This window comes from Seriola dumerili, unplaced genomic scaffold (genome assembly GCF_002260705.1).
Source record: "Seriola dumerili isolate Sdu_G_001 unplaced genomic scaffold, Sdu_1.0 BDQW01000025.1, whole genome shotgun sequence".
Taxonomy (NCBI): Eukaryota; Metazoa; Chordata; class Actinopteri; order Carangiformes; family Carangidae; genus Seriola; species Seriola dumerili.
In genome coordinates this window covers 10,706,093-10,718,438 of record NW_019174280.1, presented here as the reverse complement: position 1 = coordinate 10,718,438, position 12,346 = coordinate 10,706,093, and the positions used below count along the sequence as shown (strand labels likewise).

The following is a 12,346-nucleotide window of genomic DNA, read 5'->3' as shown; positions in this document are numbered from 1 at the left end:
CAAGGAAACATATTGCATCATCACGCTTTTCCATTATTATTATTATTACTATACACACATATACTCATGCTTTTACACGATGATGCTCACAACTGAAAATGCCTGCATGAATATAAACACATAGGACTTGAGGTTAAAATTTCTATTTGTCAGAAAAAGCTGTCCTTTGGGGAATCACATCAGCTCCAATTACAAACAATCTATCACAAATCAATGCACACATTTGTGCTGTGATTGATTTTCCTGTACAACTGACTCAGTATGCATTAGAAAGAGTGTCCTCAAATGCACTTTTTCGTGTCAGTCTTTAACAATATAAACAAAAGACCTGACCTCGCCATAACAGACTTGAGATCTGTCCAGTGTGTTCCCTTTTTCTCACCCAGTGATGCTGGGAGAGGCATCCAATCCTCTGCGACCCTGAACTGAATAGGCAGTTTAGAAAATGGATGAAAGGATAAAAAAGACAATTGTCCGCTATTCTATAATATGCCTCTTAAAGCCCTGAGGATTTATAATGTATGACTAGCATTAAAAGATGCTTACACAAGCCTCACATGCATTCCTACAAACTCCCTCTCTCTCTGTTTACTTAACCAGACATGCATACAACTGTTTTGACATTTACCTCCAGGCTGAGGAAGCCCCCATCGTGTGCTGTGGTGACTCGGGGTGAGGGCTCGAACCATTCGCAGGATTTGCCCAGGAGGTTGCGGAGCGTCCTGACCGATGAGACGGTGACGGACCCGGAGCAGCGAGCCAGAATCAACACGTTGTCACTCCACCAGCTCACATCCACCAGCGGGTAGTACTGCTCCTTATCTGGGAAAGGTATGAAGAGACATAAGGGCAGTTACACAGATGTGATTGCACACCAGAGGAGGCTGGACCAAAGCCAAGAGAGAACTGTATTAAAATTTTCCTCATTAGTCCCAAATCTTTGGATCACATACTTTTACCCATATTAACATTTTTGAATTTACACCTGTGGACATATTTATCACTTGTCATGCATGAGATGAAGACCCATATATAGATTATTGCATACACAAGCTGTCACAGCTGTCATTACTTCTGGCCCAAAACCGTCAAAAACAGACTCTACAGCTGCACAAACGGGCACACACACAGACACATATAGGCACACTCACATGCATGGATACTGAAGAAGAAAAATGTTTGCTAGCCTTGGCATATGGTTGCATGTCTAAATAACTGTATAATTCAGTGAATAAGACATGTCAAAGATCACTAAATTGTATCCAGTGTGCACTGCTGTGTCAGCAACAAGGTCAGCTCTCTCTAACCCTTCAGGCCAAATTACCTTTTATTTTCTTCCTTCTCTCCAGCGATGTCTTCCACTCTGGGTTGATCTCCTCAAATCCTGGCTGAAGGGAGGACCGAAGGATGGAGGGACCAAAGAAGAAGGGAGGGAGAGGAGGGCGGAATTAATTAATCTGCTAACCCTGTTTACACTTACAACACACACACACACACACACACAAGCTCTGCCAGCTCAGACCAGCAATGAAGAAGAACACACGCACATGCAACATAAATCGGCAAAACATTCTGCAAATATAAGTTCTCCCTAAGCCACCTCACTTAATGTTTAATGTGAACACACACACACACAGCCTTTCTCTTTCCACACACACTCATACTTGGGCCAGAGAGAGATTACATTATTACAGTCAGTCAAGCATCTAATGTACAAAATATTAGCAGGACACAGATTTATTCTGCATAAGCAAGATCATGCAAGCATACACACAACACACATTCACACAAGCAGCTTAGAGGTGTACCTGTTGGTCTTGGCTCCATGTGGCCCTCTGTTTGAGCGAGGGGACGTCCCAGAGAGACAGACGACCTGAGAAGTGGATGACAGCCAGGAGGGTGCCATCGGGGCTCAGGCTCATGCGGAATACACCGTCCTGTACAACACAAATGCAGACACACACAATCTTTTCATTAAGAAAATCCCTAGTTCCTTCCAATTAAAATTTAAATTGGCAATGAGGCAAACAGAAAGTAGAGGGACACTGCACTACCTTTTCATCTCCTTGTCTTGAAAAGAATCTGAAGCTGGGGATCCTGAAGAAACCTCTCTTCTGATTCTAGCAGACGACATAGTAGACGAGAAGAATGCGTGTGTTAGATACTGCTTGGACACTTGTGCGTGAACATGTGTTTACGTGTGCGGCCTCCTCACTGGATTGACATCATCCTCATAGCTGGTGACCTGCTTGTAGTGCGGCGAGCCAGAGAGAGCCCTCCAGGCTGTGATGCCACAAAAAGAGGCCTTGGACGTACTGTCATCCCCCGACTCACAGCCTCCCACCAGCAGCAGTCTAAAAAACAAGCACGTATACGCACTCTGTGTGACAGTCAGTGGTTAAATACAGTCCTTATCTACACAAAAGACAATCACACACACACAACACACACAACACACACACACACATGCGCACGTTTACACTTACAACCGCACACACACACGCACGCACGCACGCACGCACACACACACACACACGCACACACGCACACACACACACTTACTACCGCCATGATTGTGCCCCAACAGATCAATTAGCACTACATAACAAGGACAGGGAATTAAGATGGTCACTGTGAGGTCATCCTTAATCTTGGGGTCAAGCTGAGGTATTGTGAGCATTCACACAACAGAAGTGCCATTTAGCAAAGTAGTGGATTAAAAAGTTAAATATCAGAGATAAAAGTCTGGTTGGAAATCAATTGCCAGGCAGTTAAGACACAAACAACACCACAATGACCACAGTGATCTGTAGGTCTGCCTTTGCAGTGAAACAGAGCAGATGCGACAGCGGCCAGGAGTTCAGGGGGAGGTGTGGATGGAGCAGTGCTGTCTGGCTCAACACTGCCCCCTGGTGCAGAGAAATTGCACATTTAGTAAGAGCCAAGAGCCGAGTGTGAGTTTGTAAGCTGATAAAAAAAAAAGCTGGTTTTTGTGTTAACATTGTAGATCAAGTCTGAAAAGGCTAACATTTCTGTATAATGTGATCTCCGGTTTCATTAAAACAGACACTGGACTACAAATACACCCCTGATGCACATCTGCATATTCTGCACATACATACACTATAATTAACTGTGTCTGTAATTCTAAAAAAAATAAGAGGATCACAATGCCTAATTACACATCTGGAAACATTTCTGAGCATTTGTAATGCCATCAGTGCATTTTATAGCTTCATAAATATAGTATTAGTATTTTCATGTGTAGGTTCAGCTGTTGAAATTATTTTTCTTATATCCAGCTTCTCACCTCATCTTTTCTTACCTCTAGCCTGTTCTCTCTGTTGCTGACCCAGTTTTCAAATAGGGGTCATTAAAGTTTCATCTCATCTATCAGTTGGCAAACATTTGACAGTAACTGCCAAAATCCATTAAGCTGCCAAACCAAGCTTCACAAGCCAAACTAAATCTGGTCTGTGCAGACTGGGGTAGCATGGTGAAAACAGTAAGGTCACGGGGGTGTGAGCCAGACATAATTAACCGAAACCTTTGACTGCTAAGTTGTGAAGAGGGCCAAGGACACTCTGGACTGCTATAGTCAATTCCTGCAGGTATTGCATTAAAGTGATTGCTTCATTTATTCCTGAGTAAGCCTCTTGGCCCCGTTCCATAATGTAACATTTTATGCCTATGCAGGAATGTCTGTATAAGAAATTTTTTCAGGATTTATCTGGTGATGTTTTTATAGTATATACTGTATATTTCATTAGCATAATCTGTCTGCAAAGCAACATTTTTCATAAAATAAAAATAAAGTTTCATTTAAAGTGAGTTGTAATGCAGTAAACTCAAACTAAGTTTTAGCACAGGAGTCAATATAATACATATTTACAAGCGTATTGACGACATGTTGTGTGTACTCATATTGCCCCTAGATGTCAAATGATGAAAGCGTCTGAAATCACTCAGCAATTTTCAAATTCAGATATTTAAGTTGTACATCGCGTCACGTAGCATCTTTGGCAATGGGTTTAAGGATAAAATTTGATTCAAAGGATGCATAAGGATGTCTGTACGTGTCTGAATACAAATGTATGAAAAACACTCTTGATGAAACAGTTTTCTAATAGAAGTAGGCTTAGACTGTGGCAACCACAAGAGAAAATGTCTGAGGGTGTCAAGTGAATGCTACAAGCCGTAATTACATTGACATTGATAGATTAAAAGCTAAATGTTGCCAAAAATGTTCATTTTCAAAATATTCATTATTTCAACTATATTCCACAAGCGCTCCAGGCTGATGTGGTGCTGATGTGGTACTTACCGGTGGCTTGGGTGGTAAATGGCTGAGGTGATGCCATGGGAGTAGTGGGCAGAGAAACTGAAGCTGTGGTTCTCTTGAAAGTTCTGATTGGTTCCCACACTGAGAGAGGGAAAGAAATCACATGACAAGTCACCTATAAATGAACTCTGGCACACAGACAATCAAAACATGAACACTCGTATTGAAAATGTTAATGGTGCGACAAAGCTGTTTTGGGGAAGATGACAGAGCAATTTCCATTCTAGCCGCAATTAAAATGAGGCATGGCAAAATATATAATCTAATTTAAGTGGGCAATCTAAATTAAATTGGTACTAGAGGAGATGTCATGTAATTTGTTGTGTAATTTGTGGGATCTCTCACTGGGGAAATGTTTCCTTGCAACGTAAACTGTATAGAGAGAAGGGGAGACGGAGGGAAAGAAAAGTGAGAAAGAAGAAGAGAACACAGAGGAAATTGCCGAGAGATTTGCAAGGTTCCCACCGTTTAGCTTCCTCCGAACATTTAGGTGTTAATGCAACAGTAAAGCAGATGTGTGTGTGTGTGTATGTGTGTGAAGCGATGGCACAGAGCACAAGAGTGAGAGAGATGACTTACTGTGAAGGCTCAGCTATAATTCTGAAATTCTAATTCAAAGTGTTTGAGCGACAATATTGGAAAGCAGTCATATGAAAAGGAAGAGTGAGTATAAGCTCCATACTGAAAATGAACCTTTAAAAACAAGCCAGTACTTTCAGAGTAAATCTGGTGCAAATGTCTCCCAGATCTTAATTACCTCCTCCCACACACACACACACACACACACACAAACCCTGATGGCTTCAAAGGCAGCTAACACCATTTATCAGCCAGTAATAGAAAAATAAATCAACATTTTCCTCTATTCTCAACAAAAATCACCATGCACGACGAATTTGAGGGAGTTCGTTGTGTGCAGTATGTCATCTGATCGAGATTCAACACACATGCACAACCTCGTCCCGTGTCTTGGGAGTGGCAGCAAACCTAGGCCCGGTGTCACCACAGCAAGCAATCACACAGAATGAAATGGGAAATCTCTGAAATAATGCCATATGATATAATGCTAAATTAAAAAGGGGAAGCGTGGGCATCCATAAGGAAAGCACCGGCATAGACTCTTTCAACTGCGTGCACACAAAACCAAATGTCATTAATCAAATATTCAAAATGTGTGTTTGAGGGGGTTTGAAGATTGGCAAACGAGTGCATTGGTATTCAAGGAGAGGTGTCACTCCCCTTAACGTTTTACATATGGACAAAAATGCAGCATCAAATTCCACAAATGAGGTGCACGGCCCTGTAAAGGTTAGAATATAAAGTACATGCATTTAAATCAGAAGATAAAAGAGCTGCTCAGAATGGCTCTAGGTGTCTAAGTGAGCAGACCCATCTTCAAAAAATGGGACAGTAATAGACTACAAGCTAAGACTAAACATTTAGGAAGAAAAAACTTTGTAGTTAAACAATTTAAAATAACTGAAATGCTGAAACCATTGAGGTTACAGATGAAGTGGCAGACGAATTACAAATACTGGGAGAAGGGGAAGATCAGGGTTTTAAATGTTCACTTTAAATTGGTAAGTTAAAGCACTCTTTCTCTAAAAGCACACTTAAAGCACACTTAAAATATCAAATGAAACCAACTCAAATTTTCTGAAGAAAACTGAAGTGTGCTCAATTTTACTGAAAATTGCAAGCGCAAAAAGTGTTAAAATGTCTTGAATTTTATTTGTTTATATCTGAGATGTTGAATGGCAGTTTAAACTGATTCACTAAGAGCAGTTGAAGTTGAAGCTTTGAAAGAATTTGATGTGTCTTTTGAAGTTAAGAGACAAAAGCAGTTGAAATTAGTTGAAGTGCAATCGCTGATAACATTTGAAATTGTAATTTCAAGTTTAACTCCCACAGGCAGTTGAATTGTCAGTGAGTATGTAAGCTCTGAAAGTTGAACTGTAAACACTAAGAGATGAAAGCAGCAGAACTGTCAATGATTAAAGCAGTTGATATTTCAGCTGAAGTTGAAGTACCAGATATAGTTTCAGTTGGTGTATAAGGAGAGACAGCAGTTGAAATGTCAGTCAGGAGTATTTGAACAGTCACTTAAAGCGATAAATTAAGCTGGTAGTGTTGGTTGAAGTGGGATCCTGAAAGAAATTAGGACCAGTTCAAGCACATAAACTGAAAGCTGATGTCGGCTGAAGTGTAAGCACTGAAAACAGCTGGAGAAAATTCTGTCTTAACAATGAAAGTTATGCGAGTAAGAAGAGCTGAAGTTTTATTTTGTTGTTCTTTTGAAGTGTCGTGTTGATGTGGGGATGAAAAGACGTTGAAATGCCAGAAAAGAGAAAGAGTTCAAAGCAGCTGAACTGTTCAGTTGAAGAGAAAGAGATGAAAGCAGCTGAAATGTTAGCTGACACAAAAGTGTGAAAGCAACTGAGTTGTCACTGAAAGCAGTTGAACACTAAAGATGAATGCAGCTGAATTGAGAGTTGACGTGTTAAGTAGTAAAACCATTTGAAATGAGACTAAAAGTAGAGGGTTGAAGACAGTTCAAGTGTGCGAAATGTGCGCAGTAGAAATTTGAGTTGAAGTGTAAGATCTGAAAATATAAAGCACTTAAATCAGAAGATAATAAAGCTGCTCAAAATGTTCCTGAAAAATCTCAAGAAATTAGGATAATAAACAACCACATGGCAAGAAACAGTAAGTGAACCCTTTGAAATGATCTGCATTTATGTATAAATTTGCCTTAAAATATGCCTCTTATTCACGATTCTACCATATGCAAATGACGGCACATGGTGTCCTGACATGACACTCTGCTCCATACCGCTGCTCTCCAAATAAATAAATCATAAATCATCAGAGAGCACCTTGACATTCCACAACACTACTAAAATGTTTTGTGAACTGATGAAACAACGGTTGAATTGTTTGTAAAAAACAACACACCACTACATAAGATTTGCTGTCTACTTTCTGAGGCGCAGTAGAAGTTGGGTGATGCAGCAAGACAATGACCCTAAACATCAAAGTAAATCTACTACAGAATAACTTCAAACAAAGAAAATCTGCCTCTTGGACTGGCCCAGTCTGAGCCAAGAGCTTAATCCAACAGACACTGTGGACTGACCCGAAGAGAAACATTCACACCAAATATCTTGAGAATATGTCGAGCTGACGCAGCTCTCTCAGAAGGATGGTCCAAAATTCCTCCTGAACATTGTGCAGCTCGGATCTGCAGCTACTGGAGGAGCTGGTTTGGGAAGTTCGAGTGAGCGGAGGTTAAATCCAAGGGTTCACTTAATCAGCTCTGGGAATATTAAATGGGTGTAGTCAATAAAGACATGCAGGATTATAAGTGTTTGGGTGTTATTATCTTAAGCACATTGTGTTTGTCTATAATTACCTATAGATAACTAAACTTCCAAAGGGTTCACGTGCTTTTTCATGCTACTGTATTTCATTGTAGTTTAATCAGACATAACGCTGGATATGAGAACCGCTGTGAGTCATTTATTCTGGTTAAGATATTGTGTTAATAAGACGGTATTTTGATAACTGTTTTGTCTCTCACCTGACTAGATAGCTCTTGAGCCCGCCACCGTATGTGATAACGAGCAGCTCGGCTGACCACTGTGCGCTGGCTGTGTACTCCAAGAAGATCAGGCCGGCCACTGCACAACTGAAATCCCCAGGAAAACTCACCACCTGGATCAAGAGAGGGACATGAGAAAGAAAAGTCAGCAGGAGTGTGAACGTGACTGATGTAAATGGTAGAGGAAATCAAAAGACACAGAGAAATATGTATCATCTGTTCGTGCCCTCACCCAGTTGTTACAGAAGCAAACAACAAAGATCATGTGTTTGTTAAAGAACATAAAATAGAGAGAGAAAGAACAAACCTGATGGGACAGGGAATAGAGAAGAGACAGAGAAAGTGAAAGTAAGATGGAAATTGAGAGAGATGGCAGAGGGAGGGAGAGATGAGGCAAATTTTAAATTTTTTCATCCATGCACACTTTCTGTCAAATTGATTGTTTTATCATCTCCAGAAATAGCACCAGTGTGCGCACTTAACAGTGACAAACAAGAGAAACAGTACAGCAGAGCAGGGGGTGCTGGTGTAAGTGTGCAGGCACACTGTAGATGCATAACAAAGTAGAGCTCCACTAAAGGAATGAGGATCACAGACTTCGAAAGCTGAGTGCAGCTGGGGAGAAGGACGAGTGTCTGCGCTCATAGTCTCTGACAGGACGGATAGAAGAGTGGAAGGAGTGATGATAGAAACAGAGGAATGATACTATGTGGCACACAGGGGGCATTAAAGCGGGGGGGGGGGCAGCATAAGGAGAGCTACTGAGAGATGCAAAGATGAGAAACATGCGAGGGGAGAGAAAGAAAGAAGGACCTAGGGAAGAGTGGGGTAGCAGCAGGCGTGTGAAAAATTAAAGAGAGGAGGTGATGGAGATGGAGAAAAGAGGAATTGGGCACGATAAGCAAAGACAGGAGAAGAAAAAGCAACAGACAATGAATTACAAAGAAGGCGGGAGAGAAAAAGCGAACGCAGAGGATGTCTGACAAGGAGACGTTCTCCTCAAAAGGTGACAGGCAGCTCAAAATGCCCAGTAAATCTATGCTACACTGGAACAACAGAGCATGGCCCAACTTATCTCTGGTGGCAAGATTATGGATGTCTGAATCCTAATAACTGTGTCACCGAAAAGTTACAAATCTGCTGTAGCACAGTATCAAGTCTTTTACTCCCTGTCCAATCATTTCATTCACACACGCAAATCAATAAAATCAGCCAATACAGCATTTTTTGATGACAAATTAAGGAAGGTTTACAGTTAATTAAATTAAAACGCCACATACTGTAACCGACAATATCCTCTGTGGAAATGTAGGAACTAAAATAACACTGAAAGGAAGCCAAATTAATGCTGGGTTTCCATATGCTACGCCTGATCTGATCACTTATAATTAGTATCAGTGCATGCACAAGAAAAAAAATCAAAAAAAGATAGTTTGGAGGGGACAGAGGTTGTTTGATGACGTCAAAGAGGAGGGACTGGCATGGTTACCGGCGGGATGACAAACAATTCGCTGCCCATGAGGTCGAAAAGGCGCACGGTGCCAGTGCTGTCAGCGTAAGCCAGCAGGGTGCAGTCATGGCTCCATGCCACCCTCCGCCAGTGGGGGTTTGGGTCCTTTGGCACTGTAACAGGAAAAAAAAAAGAAAGAAAGAAGACTTCAAAGTTCACACATATAAAAGACAGAAGAGATAAGGAGAACGAAGAGCCAAGAGATTCAGGGAGCTGAGGATTTCCTATTAAACCAGATGAGAAAACTCTCTTCGAATAATCCCTGGTGTTCTGTGGTGTGCCGATGATGAATACAGATGGGAAAAACGGGATAAAGCTAATGCCATACATCAACAGTGTGTCTAAGGACCTATCCAATTCATCTATGAAGGATAGCTACAGTAATACATCTCAATAATTGTCTCTCAAAGAAATGCACACACCCTGTCACACACACACTCAGTCGCTCACATTTGTGGGGTCGGGACTAAAAGAGAGGCAGAGAGAAAGGGGGGAGGAGAACAGAGATCATAAATCCAGCTTTTGTTGAAGTATAGGCTACTGTTTTACCAATCTGCTGGCTCAGCAGTGCTGTGAGTGTAACCATATCGCTGTGATAAAGCACATCTCTGCCTGCTGGCACTTTCTCAAGGCTTCGCTGTCATACTTCCCTCTGATAGAAGAGCCGGGCCAGTCTGGCAGGTCTCTGATCCAGAGTCTGTTGTGAATACCTGATTATCTTTAACACATTAAATAGTGTGGGGGTGATAGGGTACAATCTCCATATGTAGGCTGAATAGAATACTTCAGAATTGGTACAAAAAGATACAACCTTTAGCATAGTTTTTTGCATTTGGATAACAGTGTGAAACATAATATGCCATAATGGATGCTGTATCTGCCAAGCAATAAAGTTATGAAAAGGAAGTTATGTTTCTGTTGATATCACATAACAGTCCTATTGGCTTTTATTGTATTAAATTTCTTGGCCGAGGTATGCTGCTGCAACCCTTGGTGGGCAATACTGCAAACAAATGGAGGCGTCGGTTATTGTATGACTAGAATTTTAAATGAAGAACAAAGGGAAGAAGTGGGAGGCGAGACAGACAAAAAGAGAGAAAACGAGAGCGCGAGAAACAATGAATCCAGCACCCACTGAGAGAAATAATAGCTCCCCAAATTTTAAGGCTTAAGTATCAGAGAGCATCTCAGGAAGAAGGCAATTTAACACACCTTTGAGACTCTCAGCTGAGGAGGAGCAGACAAGAACATGGAGCCATTATGATAGCCATGGGTACCAAGCGTCTCCTCTGTTCTGTTGTTGTTCTTTTGCTCCAATCTTTTCTCTATTTCACTCTCGCACAGCCTCCCTTGCTATCTCGCTTCCCATTATGAATTGTATACAGTATGATGTTCTGTGGCTGAGAGGGCTCCATTTCCACATAGATGGCTTTTTTGGGGAGCTGGAAAATTGGATGCTACTGTCCTGCTTTTTTTTTTTTTTCCTCCTAGCAATGGTGGGGGCGGAAGTTGGGGAAAATTACACCCGACGACCCAGTAGAAGCCTTCTATCTAAAGCCATACAGATGCATTTATCAGAGCTCAACACTTATGAATTATGTACGGGGGTGGGAGACGACTCCACTGCAACAGGAGCAGACAGGGAGCGAGGCGGGAGAAAGACAAAAAGACAGAGAGTGATACACAGGTGTGGATGCAGCAAACACGTTCACGCATGGGGATGCATTCACACAAGAGCATGCACAAGCAAACACATAGTAAAACACACACACGCACTCACACGCACGCTCCTCCATTAAAAGCAAATGCCATTAAAAGGCAGGATCACAGCAAAATCCATTAGGACAAATCTCCGTGAAATGAAATGAACTAAAAGTAACATGAAAAAGAGAGATGAAATGGCATGAAAAACAGGAGGGAGGCTCAGGTTTACACAGGCCCAGGGGCTACTGTTATCCACACTATGAACCATTAGAATGACTGCCCATAATGACGGCTAGCCAGAACTGAACAAATATAGTGAGAGACAGAACGATGGAAAAGGGGTGGGACAGACAATGAAAATGAGAGAAAAAATTAAGGAATAAAACAAAGGGAGACAGTGGAAAGTAAGAAGTGGAGACAGAGAATACTGACAAAAGTTTAATTCTGGGCTTTTTACTGAACATTTACTTTGTTTTTGTGATGTGTTTGGAGCAGTGTGTGTGTGTGTGTGTGTGTGTGTGTGTGTGTGTGTGTGTGTGTGTGTATGAGCCAGTGTACGGAAAATGTGAATGAAAAACAGAAATTCAAAAAGAAAGGTGTTTATTTTTTGTTCTAGTTTAAAGTTTTTCAGTACATGTACACTTAATAATGTAGCTTCTTTAAAACAATTCTTTCATTTTTGATTGTAGAATTGATCCTGATGAAAGTTGCTGCCGTCTAGCTGTTGGCATGAATTGATGTCCGCCGTTGTGTCTTTTGTGAGTCTACTAGGTGCCAGTCAGAATTTTGCAAATTCTACAACAGTGGCTTAAAAGTGGTACTGCTGTACTGCAGACATTTAAACCTACATTAATCTACTTCTTGGAAACCTGTGTTTAAAGCCATCTTGGGGGTGGGGGGGGCTTAGGGTTAATAGCATAAAAAATTGATAAGGGCAGCTTTAAGTTGAAAAAAACTACATGAATAAGAAACATCTAAAAGTATTTCACTGTTTCGTATCACATGTTTTAACCTTCTGAACGTGGAGAAAGTTTGGGCCTCACTGTGTTTAGATGGAGCAATTACAGCCAAAACAGCAGACCATTTTAATAGCTAATCAAATAATCAAGGCAATTTATTTTTATCAGCCGGTTCGAGACCGCGTTTAATGAGTGGCAGAGTAGGGGATGAGGGTGATTATCTTTGTTGC

At 41.3% G+C, this 12,346-nt stretch overlaps 1 protein-coding gene across 2 annotated transcripts in view; it reads right to left on the bottom strand.

Annotated features, from left to right (window-relative positions):
* The window catches only part of nbas (neuroblastoma amplified sequence), a 151,136-nt gene that overhangs the window by 131,163 nt on the left and 7,627 nt on the right, over nucleotides 1-12,346 (bottom strand). For both annotated transcript variants that reach the window (XM_022770374.1, XM_022770375.1), the window contains exons 7-14: nucleotides 9,433-9,566; nucleotides 7,923-8,056; nucleotides 4,325-4,423; nucleotides 2,216-2,354; nucleotides 2,055-2,120; nucleotides 1,809-1,937; nucleotides 1,325-1,388; nucleotides 629-822 (exon numbers count right to left, since the gene is read on the bottom strand). In XM_022770374.1, the coding sequence (XP_022626095.1) occupies nucleotides 629-822; nucleotides 1,325-1,388; nucleotides 1,809-1,937; nucleotides 2,055-2,120; nucleotides 2,216-2,354; nucleotides 4,325-4,423; nucleotides 7,923-8,056; nucleotides 9,433-9,566 (959 nt within the window). The remainder of the gene's footprint in view (nucleotides 1-628; nucleotides 823-1,324; nucleotides 1,389-1,808; nucleotides 1,938-2,054; nucleotides 2,121-2,215; nucleotides 2,355-4,324; nucleotides 4,424-7,922; nucleotides 8,057-9,432; nucleotides 9,567-12,346) is intronic.